At 48.3% G+C, this 19,543-nt stretch overlaps 2 protein-coding genes across 3 annotated transcripts; one reads left to right on the forward strand and one right to left on the reverse strand.

The window, feature by feature from the left end:
* Positions 1–209: 209 nt before the first annotated feature.
* On the forward strand, positions 210–8,101 carry DRC2 (dynein regulatory complex subunit 2). Its single transcript, XM_027106120.1, has 8 exons — positions 210–618; positions 1,177–1,344; positions 4,574–4,743; positions 5,142–5,280; positions 6,460–6,657; positions 6,860–7,078; positions 7,449–7,601; positions 7,699–8,101. Exons 1-8 carry the CDS (start codon positions 487–489, stop codon positions 8,014–8,016), a joined length of 1,497 nt encoding a protein of 498 aa, XP_026961921.1. The 5' UTR covers positions 210–486; the 3' UTR covers positions 8,017–8,101.
* Positions 8,102–8,458: 357 nt separating this feature from the next.
* On the reverse strand, positions 8,459–12,978 carry FKBP11 (FKBP prolyl isomerase 11). 2 transcript variants are annotated; one of them, XM_027106121.1, is made up of 6 exons: positions 12,001–12,978; positions 11,750–11,815; positions 11,283–11,370; positions 10,953–10,986; positions 10,531–10,601; positions 8,459–8,697 (listed from the first exon to the last, which is right to left on the reverse strand). In XM_027106121.1, exons 1-6 carry the CDS (start codon positions 12,133–12,135, stop codon positions 8,480–8,482), a joined length of 612 nt encoding a protein of 203 aa, XP_026961922.1. In that variant the 5' UTR covers positions 12,136–12,978; the 3' UTR covers positions 8,459–8,479. The 2 variants fall into 2 exon arrangements, with proteins under 2 accessions (XP_026961922.1, XP_026961923.1); XM_027106122.1 differs by lacking the exon at positions 11,283–11,370 and having other exon boundaries at positions 12,001–12,031.
* Between the last annotated feature and the right edge of the window lie 6,565 nt (positions 12,979–19,543).

The following is a 19,543-nucleotide window of genomic DNA, read 5'->3' on the forward strand; positions in this document are numbered from 1 at the left end:
CTTCCAAAGTGGCTGTACCATTTTGCATTCCCACCACCAGTGTATGAGGGTTCCTGTTTCTCCATATATCTCCAAAACTTGTTATTACTTGTATTTTAAAATATGGCCATTATGTGAAAAATAATCCAAAAAAGATTTTTAAACGGTCATTGGGGAAGCTAGGGATTTTGAGAAGTAAAAGACCCTCTCTCAAAAACTGACTGCGGTCCTCCAGCCGGCAGAGGGCGCACCGAGCCAAGACCTCTTCTCCTAGCCGTTACAGCGCCATCTTAGCGAGATCCCCGTTGCTAGGAGACGGAGATGCGTCTTTTGGTTTGGGAGCCTTGCCTCACCGCTACCCCAGGCTATCTCCTGCCTGAGGTCTGAGATCTAAGGTCCAACTACCCTCCAGGGGCAGTTCCAGAAGTCAGCTTTCTGGGGGCATTTTCCTCCTACCCCCTCTAGCGCTGGCCCTGGCAGGCGGAGGATCCTCGCCCAGATCCAGCTATGTCTAAGAAAGGGAAAAAGGCCAAGATGCCCCTGTCCGACGAAGAGCAGCTGCTTCTGTTTCAGCAGAAGTTGCTGGCAGAGGAGGAGATGGCCAAGAAGAAAGAGAGGCTCCTGAACCAGTTCTTAAAGGTGATGGATTTTTGCATTAACTCTCTGCCCAATCCCACACGCCCCCTGCACTGGTCCTGTTGCCTTGCCCCTGTCATTGTGGGAGCCTCATTTTCATGCTAGCCTCCGCTCCTCTGGAAATCTTAAGACCCAGATATACTTAGATTTCAGGCAATATTGTCTGGGGGAAGGGGCAGTTCTCTGTGAAGCATGGAGGGAGGAAGGTGGTGTAAAGCTTGACAATCACTCCTGAGCCCCAGAACTGGGACAGTAGGTGCTATCAGCTGTCTGAGCTGTCTGAAATCGTGATATTCTCCCTCGAGATGGGTCATTACAAACAATATCCTGCTCTGATGCTTCCACCCAGAAGGAAATTCATGCTAGCTCTCCCTAAAATGCCATTGGGCTGCTCCTTTCTTACTTCAGACCCTCCCAAAACAAGAACAGGAACTCCTGAGTGTTAGCCATGAGGAGCTTTGGTCCCTCAGAAAAGAAGAAGGGTGATCTTGTTTGTTGTACTGTATCAGGGCTTTTAACCCTGACCTCTGGGAGGGGGTGGTTATTTATTCCTTCACACAGGACAAGCTGGCCAAGGAGGAGCACAACTGTGCCCTGAACCTTAGTAAGATTAACACACAGTGGAGGACGGTCCTTCGGGAAGTCAAGACCAGAGAGCTTCATAAGGACATTGAGATCCTCAGCCGAACGTTTGAACGAGTGGTGGACTGCAAGGACGGTGTCATCAAGGCAAGCTCTCTTCCCAAAGAAACACTTGACTATGACTGTCTTGATCTCTTAATAGAATGGGCCTAGTGAAGTAATTGATCTTAAAGCCCTCCCAAGACACATGAAATGAAAACTAGAATATCGAGCCGTCATCCTTCTCCCTCTGTTAGAGGAGCCATTCTCCTTGGTCATCTACTGCCTCAAACCAGTACCATATTAGAGTTATAAGGCACAGTAGACATCACCTGATGACTTGAACTTAGTTCTATACCTTCGTTTCAATGTGAGAAGACTCAGTTCCAGAGGCAGGAACCAGTTTGCTCAAGGTCACACAGCTAGTCAATGAGAGAGCTGTGACTACACACGGATTTCTTGACCCCCACTCCAGTGCTTTATTCAACCAAATTCTGTTTGGCCTCTTTGATTCAACTTCAGTGGCCCTGGATGAGGTTGAGAAGATCTCCATCGGTAAGAGCAGTTCTGTATCTCTAAGCAATTCAATCAGCCAACCTTATGTTTTGGGGAGGTTCTTGAGTTGAGTATATACCATCTTTTCTTCTAAGGGATTTCTTCTCTTGAGTTCCAAACCCCTTATTCAGGATCCCTCGATATCTGTTCCTGGCTGTGTCACTGTCCTCAAAACTGAGCTCATGAGCTCCTCCTTCTCTAGCCAGCCCCATTTCCCATCCTCCACCATCTGATCTTCCTCATACTCTCTATTTGGGTAGGACCATTCACCAGATCACCCAACCCAGGAATCTGGGAATCATCCCAGCTTTTGCTTCCATTCCTAACTTCTGTTACTAAGTCTTGTATAAATCTTCTGCTTAAATATTTTTCAAAGTCACACCCTGCTCTTCTTCCTCACTGTCCTGCTGTAGTTGAGATGGGCATTATCTATTGCAATAGTCTCTTTTTTTATTTTTTAATTTAATTTAATTTATTTATTTTGGGCTGTATTGGGTCTTCATTGCTGTGTGCAGGCTTTCTCTAGTTGTGGCGAGCGGGGGCTACTCTTTGTTGCGGTGCGCGGGCTTCTCACCACGGTGGCTTCTCTTGTTGCGGAGCACGGACTCTGGGCGCGAGGGCTTCAGTAGTTGTAGCGCGAGGGCTTTGGTAGTTGTAGCACACGGGCTCAGTAGTTGTGGCTCACAGGCTCTAGAGCGCAGGCTCAGTAGGTGTGGCGCACAGGCTTAGTTGCTCCACGGCATGTGGGATCTTCCCAGACCAGGGCTCAAACCCGTGTCCCATGCACTGGCAGGTGTATTCCTAACCGCTGCGCCACCAGGGAAATCCTCACCAGGATTATCTTTCTAAAGCAAATATCTGATCCTGTTACTCCACTGCGTAAATCTCCTTAGTGGCTCCCCTCTTCTACAGAAAAAATCGAAACTCCTTGGAAGGAACATCAAACATCAAAGCCCTTCATGATCTGGCCTCTACCTGTACCTTTCACATAGCCAGCCTTCTTTCCTGTGCCTTTGCACATGCCATTCCCTATCTCCCCAGTTTTCCTGGCAAGCTCTCACTCCTGCTTCAAGAGTGATACAACTGACATCTCTTCTATGAAGCCCTCCTCAGTGCTCTTAGTCAGATGTAGGCACTAAGTCCTTTATATCCCATTGTCACTGGGAAATCATCAACCTCATAGCATTTTTCATGCTGTAATTTCTTTTCAGAATTTACAAAATCAGAATTTAATCTGAACTTTATACCTGGGGGTTTTTTGGGGTTTTTTTTCAGAATTTATTGTAATTTTCTACTTATATAACTTTTCCTACTGCAAGACTTCAAGCTCCTTTGGGGGCACTGAGAATGTCTTTTGATCTCTGAATCCTCAGCATCCAGCGGGGTGCTGGTACATAGCAGGTTTAGTAAACGTTTCTTGAGTGAGTGAATAGTCTTCCATTATCAGCACCTATTTCAGATCTCTTTCATACTAAACATGTAAGGTAAAAGCTAGCAATGTGGTAGTTTACAGTGAGTGGATCATGTGGGCATTTGGTAAATGCTTTTTTGCTTTATTCACTTTAATTTGTTTTACTTTTTTGAATAGGTAGTTCACTCACAAAATTCAAAAGATAAAAAAGTTATATAGAGAAAAGTTCCCTCCCACTGGTGCCTTTCAGCCACCCAGTGCCCCTCCCAATAATTTTAGTTTCATGAGTAAACCTTTTTTTTTTTACACAAATGGTAGTATTACATAGTGTTCTGCCCCTTGCCTTTTTCACTTAATAATATATCCTGGGGATTATTCAACATTAGCCCATAAAGAGCTTCTCATTTTTTTTTTTAACAACTGCATAGTATACTGTATTGTAGTTTAACATGTTACTTTGTCCTCGGTATTTCCTGTGTCTTGGTAATTCGATCTAGAAGCTTGAAGGTGTTGTGTTTTTCTATTAGGAGGCACATTTGTGATGTTAGCAGCTGTTGATTATCCATTAATTCATTGGGGGTTGCAAAGTGCTGATTTTCTAATAGTATTCTTTTTTCATTTATTAGTTTGAATACTTCTATAAAGAGATACTATCATTTACCATTCAGTTACCCAGAGGTATAGTTTATATAAGAAATGCTTATATACACTATAGGTTATATAAGAAATGCTCTTTCTCTTCCCTTTACAAACCAGTTTAAAAAAAAAAAAGAATCGGTTGTCTGGCATCCTCTAATGGTAACTGATTTTTTTAAAAAGTATCCTGATAAACTCATAATCAAACATATTTGATATGTTTTGATCCATTGCAGTTCTTATCCATATTGATGCTCACACGGTCCCTTTTTTTTCCAGTGGACATGTTCTCATTTTTTATTGCTACATCACAAACCACCCTAAATTAGCAACTTACGACAACAATTTACTTCACTCTGTCTCGTGGTTCTGCAGGTTGACTTAGCTTACCAGGGAGGTTCCTGCCTGACATCTCTCGTACGGTTTTCAGTCAGATGTCATGTGGGGCTGCAGTCATCTGAAGGCTTGACTGAGCTGGATGTGTAAGATGACTGACAGTTGATTCTGACTATCCGCTGGGAGCTCAGCTGGGCCGTTGACTGGAATGAATGCTTCCACATGGCCCCTTCACCAGCACTGGCTTCTCACATTCACAAGGGGCAGAGCCAGAGCTCCCAGAGCCAAAGAATTGGCTTTAGAGACTAGGGAAAATAGGAACTAGCTAGCCGAATACATTTTTATTTTCTCACAGAGATGCCATTCAGCCAAAATGGTAACTCTGTGTTTCCTACCCAGTCGTTAGTGAAGGACCTGTCAGAAGCTGAGGAGCAGTACGCCCACGCGCTGCGCAGCCACTTGCACAACATTGACCAGCTCTTGGCCCTGCAGAGACGCCGGCTCAGCCTCCTAGAGGAAAGTTACAACGTGGAGCTGGAGGCCCTAACCAAGGAATTTGAGACAGAAAGGTATGGGGACCTAAGAGGAGATATGGGGGGGTTGAGCCCAGGGGACTAGCTAGAGCCTATGTCAAGATGCTGGCTGTAAGCAGCCACCCACTTTCAACTATCAAAATCCTACGCATCTACCTCTCTGGGGGACAGGGATGGGAAGGAGACTTTTCACTGCAACCTTTTGTACTTTTTGATTTTTGTATCATATGAATGTATTACCTATTCAAAAATCAAAATAATCTTATTCATTCTTTCTGGCCCTGAAAAGAATAGAACCCGCCTTCCCTCTGTCCTTCTTCAGTACCTAAGAGTTTGTACCGTTCATATAGTTTTATTACATACTGCTTTGCATTGTCATTATTGATCCCTATGCTTTATGCCTCAGAGCAGAGACGGTATCTTATCTCCTACAGGAAGACAATTATTGACCAACATGAAAAAGAGATTCACTACCTACAAGATGTCTTCGTGGCCATGGAGCAGAACTGCCTAGATTCTGAGTACGAAAGCAAGCTGGAGTTCCAGAGCATGTGGGAAGATCTCAAAAACAAGGTACAGAGGGAGAGCAGAAGGGCAGGAACTGGGAGAAAGTGAGAGAAAATCGCTCAAGGCTAGTAGAGCTAGAAGAGATCCCTTTAACCAACATGGCCAATAAAATGCCTGTTGCCGCTGTAGGTACCCCTACTGCTTTTTGTAATTTTGTGAAAATTGGTGGGGAGGGGGAACCATTCTGAAATGTCAAGGAAGTGCATTTTAGAGCTAACGCACACCAAGGAGATCGTCTGGCTTCTCCTCTGTGATTTGTAGATGAAGAAATTAAGGCCCAAAGAAGTGAAATGACCTGCCAAAGTCATGCTGCTGGTCTGTGGTAGAGCCAGGGGGAGAGTCCAGTTCTCCTGTCCCTTGGCCCCAAGAGCTTCCACCACCCTGGAGGCTGCAGACTTAGCCAGCCTGCAGACCTGGATTTGGGGGGTGGGGCCCTTTGCTTCTTTTTGGCTGCGTTGGGTCTTCGTTTCTGTGCGCAGGCTTTCTCTAGTTGCGGTGAGTGGGGACTACTCTTCGTTGTGGTGCTGGGCTTCTCATCACGTTGCCTTCTCTTGTTGCAGAGCATGGGCTCTAGGCATGGGGGCTTCAGTAGTTGTGGCACGCAGGCTCAGTAGTTGTGGCTCGCGGGCTCTAGAGCACAGGCTCAGTAGTTGTGGCGCACGGGCGTAGTTGCTCCGCGGCATGCGGGATCCTCCCGGACCAGGGCTCGAACCCGTGTCCCCTGCATTGGCAGGTGGAGTCTTAACCACTGCGCCACCAGGGAAGCCCCCGCTTTGTTTTTATTTTGCCTCATAACGTTTCATTAAAAATTTTTATAAGCTCTCTACATTTAAAAATTGGAAGATTTCACATAAAAATCCAAATTTTCAGCTTCCCTTGAAAAATGTAAAGATCTGGTAACACTGGGCCACATTCCAAATGGAGACATTCATGTGAAGCTGAGCAGCTGTGCTCCCACCCCCCCCAAACACAGACCAATGGAGCATTTCCTCTCTGGTTCGCCACAGGCCCCAGCTAGCCCACAGCGCTTATTTATATCATCTGCCTGGTTTGTAGGCATTTTCACTGGCAACCTCTGCACCACGCTGTGCTACAAACAGTTCAAGAGGGGGAGGTTGCTGGTGGAAGTGAAAGGGTGCTAATAGGGTAATTCCAAGCACTGGCTATTTTGGGGCCACTTCCCAGAATTTAGAAGAGAAGCACTTTCTAAGACTGCAACTGGAGCATACAGTAGAAGATCTGTGGAGAAGGTTCCAGGATGCACTCAAGAATTACACTGATGCCACAGAGGATCGAAAGATCGCCTTCGAGACTCTAAAGGCAAAGGACGAGAAGAGCTGCAAAGAGATTGAAGCACAGATGAAAAAAATACAGAGACTACAGGTTAGTGCAGCCCACCCGAAAGACTCACTGCTTTAACTGTTCCATTATCCCCTGTTCTCCTTTCCCCAGTTTCTACTGGGCCTCATCACTGGTTGGGGAAAGATGGTATGCTCTGGTATCAGTCCCCAGACAGTCCTTTTACCTGCTCCCTGAAGACCCTCACCTAGTCAACTGTTTCCTCTAACCTACCCTGTTCCTCTAGGATTCCATAATTATTTTAAAAGGCAAGATCATGGTGCACGGCCGCGAGAGTGAAGAACAGAACCAGGACATTCGTGAGGACAAGGAGTTGGTCCTTGTACAACTGCGAAAACTTAAGGCCCAAAGGACTCAGGCCCGGGGAATATCACAGGAGAACTTAGTCAAACTCACCCTGGAAAGTAATGCCACCCTCAAGGCCCTGAGGAAGATTGTCGACAAGGTAACAAAGGGGAGAAGGCAGCCAGAACAGAACCAAGGAAGACGGCTCCCTGCGAAGCGGAAGGGGCTGGGGAGACATAGAGGGCTTCCCCCTGCTTCCTGCCTGAGTGCACACTTGGAATGCCTATTCTATTCCATGTTCCCTCTCCTCTCACATTTTAAGTGAAATTACTTCATGATGAATGAATTTTAGAAGAGTATAAAATACTTGCAATAGTGCTTGGCACATAGCTCTCTCTGTTGGATGTATTTATTATTTTTGTTTCCCATTTGGATAAGTAGCTCCCCTGGTTTGAAGCAGGGGAACCAAATCCACTATTTCCCCTCCCCACCCCCTTTCCTAATGAAAGGTCTCTTCTTGCTTCCAATAGGGTGAAAAGGTCCTTAAACTTGCTGAAATATGTAGGAAATTTGAAACAGAGGAAGAAAAAGTGCTGCCTTTTTATTCGTCGGTATTGACTCCCGAGGAGCAGGAGAACATAGAGAAGATTGACCCAGAGGAGTTTACTGAGGAGCTTGGAAAGGTAAGCTTCCTACGGCCCGGAGGCCACCGCCCAAGGCTGGGGCTACACTTGCTAATGGGTGCTACCACACCCCTTCTCCCTTTAATTCAATTCCCAGGTGATAATGGACTACATAGGGATGGAGAATTTCTGGAAAAGGTACAACAAAGTGAAACTGGAGCAACTGAGCCTTCAACACAGACGTGCCCAGTTGTTGGAAATCAATGAGAAGCTGCGGGAGATGCTCAAGCAGTACTTGGATGGCATCTCAGTGAGTGATGAAGTGCTGAGCCAGCTCAGCCCACGCTTCATCGTCAATCAAAGCAGCAACTTACCCCAGCCCCCGTCCATGCCTACAGCCCGGCCAGGTGGCCAAAAACCTCCAGCCACTTACAACATCATTGAAGCAGCCCATGTGATCGCCCACATCCTGTGATACAAGGAGAAAATCTCTTTTCAACCCCCAGAGAATGTTTTGAGAGACCTGAGGACTTTGCTATTAAAAATCTCCATGGAGTTTATGAGCTCCTTGTATCTTTGCCATGTTGGATAGAACAGTCTACTTGGAGGACACTAGGAATGCAGCGGCCCTAGGGGGTAAAGAGAGTAGCCAGGCAACTACCCAGAGGCTTACTTCTCAGCGATGGATTGCTCCTCAGTCAGGACGCCATGGGAGCCAAAACACATACCTTCGGGACCCAGAGATCCCATGGTCCTTGGGGTAAGTCAGGACAGGAAGAGGGCCAGGAGAAGAGATCCAAAGCCTCCAACCACCCCCATGCCAGGCAAGACCCAACGAAGAATGCCCTTTCTCCCCAGCCCTTTACCTTATTCCCACTTACAAAGGTAGCAGCAGAAAGTATCGGGTGAAAAATGCAAAGATTTTAAAAACTTATTTTTTATTTCTTTTTGCTCTTGTTTCTTTTCTCTTCCTTGAGCTTCTTTTTGGAGACTTTAGGTCTGCTGGCCTTTTTGTATAGGTGATACCCAATGAGGCCCAGGAGGGTTGGCACCATGGCCATGCCTACCAGAGGCAAAATGCCCTTCACCAGCTTTTGCCAGTAGTTGGCTCGGATCAGTGCAATGAGCTCCACGTCAAAATGCAGCTCTGCATCCGCTGGAGGCAGAGAGGAGGTGAAGGTTAGAATCCCTGTGCATGTTACCCAGAACTCAAATCTGAATGAAAGCGGGGAGGGCAGACCACAACCACAGCACCAACTGTAAAGCTGGCGAGATTTAAATGTGGGGCCGAGTTCTCTTACAAAGGCAGAAGCAGAGGAGGGTTATGAGCTATCTAGTTATAGTCACGTTTACCTCAAATATACAAGTGTGGCTTGTATTCACTGACAGGTCTTTGCCAGGACAGAAAAACTTGCTGTGAAAAGTACTTGTGAAGTCCATCTGTAAGTTAGAGACCTCTGTACTAACTGTATTCCATTTCTAAACAGCCACATGGAGAGAATCTTTGCGGGGCTGAAATTAATTGGATTTAAACTAGACTTTTTAAAATTTCGCCAACCAATGAGCACACCTCAATGTGATTGTTAAAAAAAAAAATAGGTGTTTCACCATAAAGGCTAGAGAGGAAGAAGGATGTGGTTTAAGATGTAAGGAGTGGGGCTTTCCTGGTGGCGCAGTGGTTGAGAGTCCACCTGCCGATGCAGGGGACACGGGTTCGTGCCCCGGTCCGGGAAGATCCCACATGCCTAGCGGAGCGGCTAGGCCCGTGAGCCATGGCCGCTGAGCCTGCGCATCCGGAGCCTGTGCTCCGCAACGGGAGAGGCCACAACAGTGAGAGGCCCGCGTACCGCAAAAAAAAAAAAAAAAAGGAGTGGAGGAATGGACAGGAATGAGTTGGGGGAGAAATGCAAACAGGCAGCACTGGAAATGAGGAGGTAACAGAACTTTGGGTAAAAGAATTTCTCTTTAGTCCCCTGACCCTCTCTATGGGTCTCTGTCTAAGCTGGAACTCGGATGAGAACTTTTATCCCAATACTCTGAAGTACAAGTCATTTTCGCTAGTAGAACATTTCTTATAACCAAAAGCAAGAGATATGCATCTTGGGAAATCTGTCTAGTCTCAGGCCTTCAAAAATAGGTATCAAAAAAAAAAAAAAAAATAGGTATCAGCAGTGACCTGTGAGGGCTTTTAAAGTTAGGGGGTGGGCTTGGCTTTTTTTTTTTTTTTAACTTATTTTTAATTTTTTATTTATTTAATTTATCTTGGTTGCACCAGGTCTTAGTTGCAGCATGTATGTGGGATCTAGTTCCCTGATCAGGGATCAAACCCGAGTCCCCTGCATTGGAGGGAAGATTCTTAACCACTGCACCACCAGGGAAGTCCCAGGCTTGGATTTTAAAAGTTGTTTTTTGTTTTATTTTGTTTTGAATTACTTGACTGTGATCATCCTGGTGGAGGCTGAAAGGAACGGTGCAGATGTGGTGAGAAGCCATGCCAACTGCACAACCAACAGTTTGGAGTTGTAGGAAAAGGGCAGGAAAGAAGTCCAGAGTTCTCGGAGAGGTGGCACAGGCAGCAGACTCGTGTGGCTCAAGCAGGTGTCTCCTCCCTAAAAGGTTGCTGCCTGCCAGAGGACAAGCCAGTGGCTTTAACAGGTTATATATTCCTAGTCCCTGCTGGTGATCTGAGGAGGAAGAAGGTGGCCCTGCAGAAGGAAGCCTCAGCCACTCCTGTACCTTTCAGGAAACTGGGTTTAGACCTTCTCAAGCTCCAGACAAAGTGCATAGCTCCTTGTATGTGGCTCTTAAAGACTGGGTGTTTTTGTTTGTTTTTGCTGCACAGTGCAGCATGTGGGATCTTAGTTCCCAAATCATGGATCCAACCTGCGCCCCGTGCATTGGAAGCATAGGGTCTTAACCACTGGACTGCCAGGGAAGTCCCCGGGACTGGGTATTTTGATAGCCACAGAGAGAGGCCTAGTCAGATTACCTGGGATAGATGGCGGAAATCCCCGTTTTCCATAGGCCAAGTGAGAAGGAACGATTACCCTTCGCTTCTCTCTGAGGGAAGGAATGTGAGTCATAGCCAGAGGTGGGAACAGGTGGGCCAGCCACCTCGGTCCACCTGAAGCCCCACCAACAAAACCCTCTGGATATTCACACTCAAAACGTGAACTTTCCCACCTGAGCACCAAACAGGTTGACCGGCCAAGGCGTCCATCCCCCCACATGTCTCAACTCCACCAACAAAATCCACAGCCAGGAAGCCTGAGGCTTCATCCAAAGCCTCAGTGCCCAGTGACCTTGACCTGCCCAGTGTGAAGCCAAAGCCCATTCTCCTGCCTCCTCTAGGAGCAGGGATAGCAGAGCCATGCAGAGGGGGTACCCAAGCCCACCTGCCCAGATACTCACCCCACACACATGTCTAGAAGGCTCTGCTCCAGACCTTGAGGAAGAAGACACAACTGAATAGGAAACTACCTACATTCCCCAAATCCCAGGAGAGGAGGCTCAAAGGCTCCCCATGGACCCTCAGTTGAGCTCCCCACTGCTGGAATCTCTGGCTTCCAATGTGGTGTGGGGCAAGAGGAGTACTAGAAGCGGAGTTTGAACCTCAGGAGGTGGCTGGTAGAGCCCTGGGGTCTTATTCCAGGGGACATTTCCACTGTAGCTTAGGAGTTGAAGAAGCTAAGCAAGGGCTTAGGTTGGGAAGAAGTGGAATGGGAGGTACGGCTCACATACCTGGTATCACCTGCTTTTGGCCAAGTTCTATAACCAGAGGATCTCTGGTCAGAGAAGTGTCAAAGATGCGTCCATCTACCAAGCTGCCCTGGGTGGGGGGGTGGGGGGGAAGAGCTTCTAGAGCACACACCTAGTACCTCTCCCTCCCAGCAGGGCGCGCACACACCTGGGCCTCGGTCGGCAACCCGCTAGTGACTGCTGCCTAGCATTCCCCTCGGGGCAGAAAGGGCTGGCGCTTCTCGGAGATCCCTCCACCCTTCACTTCTCAGGGCCCGGGAGGAACTGGCGGAAAAGCAGGGAGGTAAAAAGGGTAGGGAAGAGGAGCGCCCCTCCCCCGGCCACGTGCTGGAGGACCCCCAGAGCCGGAGTGACTCGCGAACCGCTTGCCACGTGTCCAAGCTAAAGCTGACGTGTTGCTGCAGGGCGCCGCCCCCCCAGGCCCCGCCCCGGCCCCCCAGGCCCCTCACCGAGTAGTGTATGTGAAGCGTGTCTCCAAAGGCAGCAGGCTCAGCACACGGTTCCGGGGGCTCCACCTATGATCGCACTACAGGAGTCACGGAGGCTCCTCCAAAGATCCCGTTCTTGCCCTTAGACTCAGCACCCCCAATTCAGTGCCCGCACTGCCTCTCCTCCCCGCTCCCAGGTTCCTTGAGACCCCGGCATTCTCCTCACAAGGCCCGACCTCCAAAGAGCCCGCCCGGGACTATCTCCTCCTCACCAGGGTCTCTACTTGGAGGATCCGGACGGGACTTTCGGTTTCGAACCCAGCCTCAGCCCGGCACACCGCCCCACTGAGCAGCAGCGGCAGCAGCAGCAGCACACGGAGCGGGAGAAGTGAGGGGCGCAGGGTCATGACTGGATGGGCGCAGGGCACGGGACACCCAGGACAGGCTGTTGGGTGGCAGCGGCTAGGACCGCAGTTCCTTCAGCGCCCAGGCCAGACTGGACGGGACGGGGCGGGTCGCGACGCGCGCCAGCTCCTCCTCCCGCAGCCCTTCCTCCACCTTGTCCCCACCTCCTGGAGGGAGGAGGCCGCGGGAGCTCTCCCTGCCCTGAGATTCTGACCTGTCCGTTAGCCGTTCGGTCCCATCGCGAGGGGCTGGGCCACATAATGGCACCCATTTACGACTACCTATTGTGTTGCAGACACTTGTCTGTAATCCTCAAAACCACCTTGAAAGGTAGGCATGGTTGTTTCCATTTTACAGATGACGAACTGGGTGTTCAGGTTAAGTAAGTTGCTCAAGGTCATCTAGCTAGGTGGTGACAGAGACAGGATTCAAACCCAGGACTACCTGAGTCCAGCCAGTTTGCGCTCTGGTCTTTCCTCTTAAAGATATATGTGTCCTCACACCTATCCTGGCAGTGTCTGGCTGGCCCACCGCAACCCAGCAGCAGCCGAAGGTCGTATCCCTCTCCCATATCCAGCCCTTCAGCTTGATTTTCTGGAGGTCATATACCCAAAAGGAGGGAGGGTGTTGTCCCATCACCCTGTCCTTAAGGTAACTGAAAAGAGCACAGGTTATTTCACTGTAAGGGTGGGATGAATCCCTGATCTTTCCCTCTGACATTACCATTTCCTTTCTCCTTTCATCAACAAAATTGTCAAAAGACCAGCTACATACACCCATTTTATGTTTGTGCAAGGACTTCGGGTTTTTTGTTTGTTTTTAGAAATTCTTTTTATTTATTTTGGCTGCATTGGGTCTTCGTTGCTGCGCGCGGACTTTCTCGAGTTGCAGCCAGCAGGGGCTGCTCTTCGTTGAGGTGGCTTCTCTTGTAGGCTTCAGTAGTTGTGGCACATGGGCTCAGTAGTTGTGGCTTGCAGGCTGTAGAGCACAGGCTCAGTAGTTGTAGCGCATGGGCTTAGTTGCTCCGCAGCATGCGGGATCTTCTCGGACCAGGGCTCAAACCCGTGTCCCCTGCACTGACAGGTGTTTTTTTTTTTCTTTTTTTTTGCGGTACGCGGGCCTCTCACTGCTGTGGCCTTTCCTGTTGCGGAACACAGGCTCCGGACGCGCAGGCCCAGCGGCCACGGCCCACGGGCCCAGCCGCTCCGCGGCATGTGGGATCCTCCCGGACCGGGGCACGAACCCGCGTCCCCTGCATCGGCGGACTCTCAACCACTGCGCCAACAGGGAAGCGCCCTGACAGGTGGATTCTTAACCACTGCGCCACCAGGGAAGTCCCAGGACTTCAGTTTTTAAAAGACTTTTTAAGTTATTTCGGGTGACCCTACCAATCCCCTTGTGCATGATTTAAGCCCTCACTGCCCACTCAGGCCTTGGGTATCTGGATTCTGCTCCCTCAAAAGTCATCAGTGAGCTCACAGTCACCATATTTTGGATCACTTCTTAGGTCTTGTCCTCTTAAGCATCTCTCTGGTCCACGATGCCATTGAGCTCTGACTGCCCTCCTAAGCTCTAGGCGCCACTGTGTACTGGGGATCTCCACCTGGATGCTTGACCAGCACCGCAAATCAACACACACAATACCGTACTCATTCCTCTTTCTCCTTCCATCCCACCTGCAACCATCTAGACTTCACTCCCAACCTCCTGTTTCTGTTCCTGGTTCTGCTGTCAGCACTCTCTTTGATCCTCCTCTCACCCCCACATCCAACCAGTCTGCTTTGGATTTTCCCTCCACAGCCTCTCCAGCTCTTTCTTTCCATTCCCACAGCTACCACCCTAATTAAACCTTCATTATTTCTCTTTTGGGTTTTTTCTTTTCTTTTTTTTAAAAAGCCCCCTCAGCAGGAGGAAATTTCTGGGGGTGATGGAATGCTCCATATCTTGATAGGGATGTGGGTTACATGGGTGTATGCCTGTCAAAACTTATCAAACTGTATAAGATCTGTGCATTGCACTTTATGCAAATTATTCCTCAAATTCTTTAAAAAGGAAAAAAAAAATCAAACACAAACAGAACTATATTTCCATGTCTCCCTTAAAGTTGTATAGGGCCACGTGACTAAGTTCTGGCCTATAAGACATAAACCAAAGTGTTTGAAATATTGTCCTGGACTTCCAGGGAGGCTGCTTAAAGGAAGTTAATTTAACTAAGCAGTGTGTCGCAGTGCCCCACCTCCTCCCCCCCAGTCTCCTTCCCTTCCTTCTTTCCGCTGCCTGGAATACAGATGAGATGAATTACACTCTAGCAGCCATATTAGATCATGAGGCGACCATGAGGATGTAAGTAGGATAGTGAACAAAAAGAAGTCATCAGAGACTGGTAACTGTAGAGCCACCACACCAGTCCTGATTGCCCACCACCAGACACCTTTTAACTGAGGCAGAAATGAACTTCTAGGGACTTCCCTGGCAGTCTAGTGGTTAAGACTCCGTGCTTCCACTGCAGGGGGCATGGGTTCGACCCCTGGTTGGGGAACTAAGATCCCACAGGCCGCGCGGTGTGGCCAAAAATTAAAAAGAAATGAACTTCTATCTTGTTAAAACAAAAAACAACAAAATAAGCCCCTCGGCCTCAGCCTCTCCCTGCTCTAGCCCATTCTGTTCACTGTTGCCATCTGTTCAGCTTCAGTCACGTTACCTACCTACCCACTACAAAGCCTGCATGGCTCCACACTGTCCAGTGAATTAAATTCAGACTACCTGATATGCCAATTGAAAGCTGTCATCATCTGGTCTTAACCTGCCTTTCCAAACCTGGCTTTGATTCCATTAAAATGAAAGCCTTTTAAAGACAGGAACCTCGTATTTCTCATCTCTATATTCTCATTGCCTAGTACGATGTCTGACACATTTGATGCTTGATAAATGTTTATAAATTGAATCAAATCCCCTTCATGCTCATGGCATCAGATGAACCTGCGTTGTGTGTTTTCATCTCTGTGTGCAGTTCATGCTCTTCCTTCACCTGTCAAGCTCCTTCCAGGCCAAGCTTGAAGATCACCTCCGCTGTTAAGTCCTGATCCCCTTAGCTAGAAGTGACTTCTCTTATTTCGGAACTTCAGGCACACTTGGGGACTTTAATGTATTTTCCCTTGTGTTGTGGTTATTTGTGAATTCCCGCTCCTCCGTCCCCCTCTCCTCTAAAGAGCGAGCTCACTGATGGCGAGGACAAGATATCTGGAGTCCCTTAGGTGCTAGCTGCACAATACCCTCCATATAACAGATTCCAGACAGATATGTTTTATTCTGAGTAAATATTATATACTATGCAGTACTGAGAAACCATTAAAAAGGAAAACCTAACTATACTAATATAGAAAACCTCTAAGACAAACATATATACCTTAAAGTTTAAAAATAAAAAGGTAGAATAATAGATGGGATGAGCCCCTTTATATTTTAACCCCTCCCCAAATGTGTCTATAGACACATATATTTAGAAAAGGAACTAGAGGATGCACACCAAATAGCCGAGGGTGGTAACCTTTGCGGACAGAGTGAGCAGAGGGGAACAAGTCCTACATGCTGCTCTGAACACTTCGGTATTGTCTGGATCTTTTGCAATAAAAATTATTTTGGTTACAAAGATAAATTCTGAAATTAAAATACTGCATGAATGAACATGAGACACAGCAATCCAAGGCGATGTGTGGGAGGTGTTGAGGGAGTTGTGCTAGCGGAGCTGAAGGAGCCAGGCCAGGAGAAAAACGTCCTTGTGACTAGAGGCCATGGCAGCTTTGCATACCTTAAAGGGAAGCAGTGTTTCTAAACAAGGGAGAAAGGGTATAAAGGCAGAGGGCCAGATATTTGGGGAAAATGAACCGACCAGTTTGGCTAAAGTAAGGGATTTAGCCAGAAGACCAGACAGAGGTAATTGGAGAGAGAAGGGAGAGCTGGTTGTGGAGAGCCTTGAATGGCAGTGGGAACCCACTGAAAGTTTCTGAGCAAAGGGTGGCCACGCACACTGCACTGAGGCATCGGCTGACTGGAATGGTGCCACTGAGGTGGACGGCTACTGTCTTGTCCAGCTCTGAGGCTTTGTTTGGTAGGTAATCTGAATGGGAAGGGGTGAGAGAGGATGGTAGCAGAAAAGGGCAAAACTAAGACAACGTCACCCACAGAGGGCAGCAAAGCCCTCTTGGACCCGGAAGGGACCATGGAGGAAGGAGCTTTCTCCTTGGATCAAGTTAGGAGGAACCTGAAGGACAGAGAAAAGTGAAATGGTCCTGGGAAAGGCAGGGGAGCAGGCCCAATCCTGACTCAAGGCACAAGTTAATCAGAGGGCCACTCCTGGAGAGGTTTCCACCTTCAAAGGTGTCTGTCAGCAAGTAGGAGACACTACCACAGACCCCTGGCTTCCAAGACTCATGGGGCACCCGTCATGTCCAGTTTGGTCAAGGGCAATGACGTCTGTTCATTCATCAAGGTTGAGTGACTATCATGCGCCAGATAGTAAGCAAGGCACTGCTTTTTAAATGGTTTTAGTATGTTTGACGGATTGTTAATAAAGAAAAAGCTGTGAGTCAGCATAGACAAATCTGGGTTCCAAATCGAATGGCACGTTTTCAGGAGCATGCCTATACCCTGGCTGACTAGATGTTTCCTTTTCAGGTATGGTTATGCGCTCGTAACCAGGAATGAAGCATGACCTCCCTCGCCCACCCTGCCCTTTGGCTGTTCTAGCCAGGGATGTCTCATCCCATCAATGCAAGATCTGGCACAGGCAAGAACAGATTCTCCATCTCCTATTTATTACCTAAAGGCAGTATTCCTATATTCAGAACCCAGAAAAAAGCTAGCATCCAAATCCCTGTGATGCCTTGCCCCAAGCTAAGCCCTCCAACCCTTACAAGGCCTTGTACTCTGTCTTAGGACAGCTCTCAACGCTTGTGGGAGGAAGTGCCAGGTGGCCAAGTTCATTCTCAAACCTCCTGCCTGGCCCAGACTCACTGTCCAGACCTCCTCCGAGACAGCTCTCAATGCACCCGATTTGGAGGAAGGGTCGGGGCAGGAAGGGTGCATGGGCAGAACTGGTCAGCTCTGGGAACAGAGAGCCAGAGTTCTGGCTTGCGAGGCACCCTCTCTACTCCACCACATTCAGCTCAGAAGCCAGCTTTGCTCCTAAGCTCGAGAGAGCCCAGGTACTCTCTTCTGCAGCTCATGGCCATAGTGACACAAACAAGGAGACGCTTACCTTCAAGGCTTGATGGTGAACAGTCCTGGCCCAGGTTCCTCACTTCCAGACTCCAACCACTGCCTTCAGCAGCATTGTGCCCTTTACCACACTCAAGGCTCAGATTTCCTCAGGCCTAACCCTTTCTTCCCTTTGCTCAGGAACTCAGGATCATCCTTACCCATCCCAGTAATCAGGGCCAGGAAACCTAATTTGAATGAAAAACCTGCAGAGGAAAAAAGGCACCTGGATCCTGTGACTCCCCAGTGACCAGCCTGATACTCTAACCTCCAGTTACCAGGCTAGAAAGTAGAAAACTGGACTTTGACCCTTCTACCCCCACACCCTTCTGAACTGGGAAAGAGACTATTCTCGGTAGTATAACTGCCTGCAAAGATGCCACTCTCTGCTGCAAGCAGCAAGGGGATATCCCCCCTACACACTTACTCCCCAACTCTCACTACCCCACGTGGTACTCTACGCTTATCCCAAGGATTCCAGAGTATCTCAGAAATAGATTCCCTGGTCTCTCCCTCAGTACCGTGGTTTGACTCCATTCTTAGCACATGTCTGGAAACACAGGAGGTACAAAATAAATACCTGTCAGTTTTCTGCTTTGACCAGTCTAGGTACTTGAAACTGGAAATGATGCAGTGACTCCCCGAAGCCTTCACACCTTATACCTCTAGTCTGAAAAAGTCATACATACTCACACTCATTCTCCCTGTCACTGCCTCCATCCCACCTGGACCAATCCAAGTACTTCCAATGGCTTTCTCCAGGCTCATTTTAGAAGCTCCCTTGCCCAGATTATCCTGAAGTGGATCCTAGGCCCAGATCCTCTCCCAAGCCATGAATGAAGAGCTATTCGTGTTTCTGGGAAGACAAGGTCGCTGTCTGTCCTAAGAGCTGGATGCTAAACATTTACCTTCCAGGTTAAGTCTCCCTTTCATCTCCACATGTCCCCCCCAACCCCAAAAGATGGAAAGTTTAAGCAAAAGCCACAAGAGAGCTCCCTCCACCTCCTTCCTGGCATCCTAGACCGCCTACTGAGGGACAGAGGGACTAGGTCATCCTCTTCCCCAAGTTGTCAGGGGTCAAAAGACCCCCACTGGCCTGCCATCCAGCTTAAGTCCTCTCCATTATCATGATCTTATGCGAGGTTGTAGCTCTAGAAGTTATCTATTTATTAGTATACAAATAACGTGCTTGGGAAAGTGCTCCTAACTTATCGGTCACCTCAGTCACCAAGCAGGACTTCTGAGGAGCCTAGAAGCAGAAAAGCATCATCTGATTTTGAGCGGTAAGTGGGTAGTGTTCAAAGCTGAAGAGGTTAATAAAGTGATGTCTGGTTGGAGCAGTTTAAGGGTTTCATAAAGGCAGAAGCACTGGTCCTTGAGGGTGATGACTTATTTTAATAGCAAGAGAGGGGCTGAAAAGGAGAATTACCAGGGGAGGCAGCAGGGAGGTAACTGAATACCAATGATATACTTCACACTGGTACTTGGGGCTCTCAGACCTATTATATGCCTAAATCCTGTCCCTTTCCCATATCAACAGGTTGGGAAGACCTCTGTCCTCAAAGCTTAAGAAAGTGGTAAGAGTCGGGAAGACCTGCCAGGCTCATCCAGACCTCACCCCACCCCCACCCCAAAAAGGGTAGCACCACCCCTTTCTTTGCCTGAGTAATAGCAGGAGAGGAACACAGGAGTGGTGGGAGTGGGATGGGAGGATAGAGGCTTGTCTTTTGCCTCGAAACATTATCTCTGGATGAGGCTTGGCTTCCTGACAATGGGGAACCACACACCTAAAGCAGAGGTGACGCAGGGCCATCGGCTGTAAGGAGGATCAAATTCATTATACTACCCAGACCTCTACCCTTCACGCTTACTCACTACCAAAATCCAGAACTAGATGGGTGAACAGACTCCAATCTATGGATGAGGGGACCCTGTTCCAACTGGAAGCACCTGATGTGCAGGCCTGGGGAGATCTGAGAGTGGAGGCAGTGTGGGGCACTCCAAATTCAGGGCCCTCTAGCTAGTGAAGTCCCTAATGTCTACTAAAAGGTGATAAATATGGCTAAGTTCAGGGTTAAACCCTTTACAATTAGAAAGGCAAAGTCACGAAGCCCTCACACTCTGGGGCCCAATTCATTTAAGCTCCCTTTTGGG

This window comes from Aethalodelphis obliquidens, unplaced genomic scaffold (genome assembly GCF_003676395.1).
Source record: "Aethalodelphis obliquidens isolate GAN/ISIS:26980383/991018 unplaced genomic scaffold, ASM367639v1 scaffold8, whole genome shotgun sequence".
Taxonomy (NCBI): domain Eukaryota; kingdom Metazoa; phylum Chordata; class Mammalia; order Artiodactyla; family Delphinidae; genus Aethalodelphis; species Aethalodelphis obliquidens.

Coding starts and splice junctions, on each gene's coding strand:
- DRC2 (XM_027106120.1), top strand. CDS start 487: ATGTCTAAGAAAGGGAAAAAGGCCAAGATGCCCCTGTCCGACGAAGAG. Junction 619..1,176: donor TCCTGAACCAGTTCTTAAAG/GTGATGGATTTT, acceptor TCCTTCACACAG/GACAAGCTGGCCAAGGAGGA. Junction 1,345..4,573: donor GCAAGGACGGTGTCATCAAG/GCAAGCTCTCTT, acceptor TTTCCTACCCAG/TCGTTAGTGAAGGACCTGTC.
- FKBP11 (XM_027106121.1), bottom strand. CDS start 12,135: ATGACCCTGCGCCCCTCACTTCTCCCGCTCCGTGTGCTGCTGCTGCTG. Junction 11,371..11,749: donor CGCTTCACATACACTACTCG/GTGAGGGGCCTG, acceptor CCCCCCACCCAG/GGCAGCTTGGTAGATGGACG. Junction 8,698..10,530: donor ATTTCCGCCATCTATCCCAG/GTAATCTGACTA, acceptor CTCTGCCTCCAG/CGGATGCAGAGCTGCATTTT.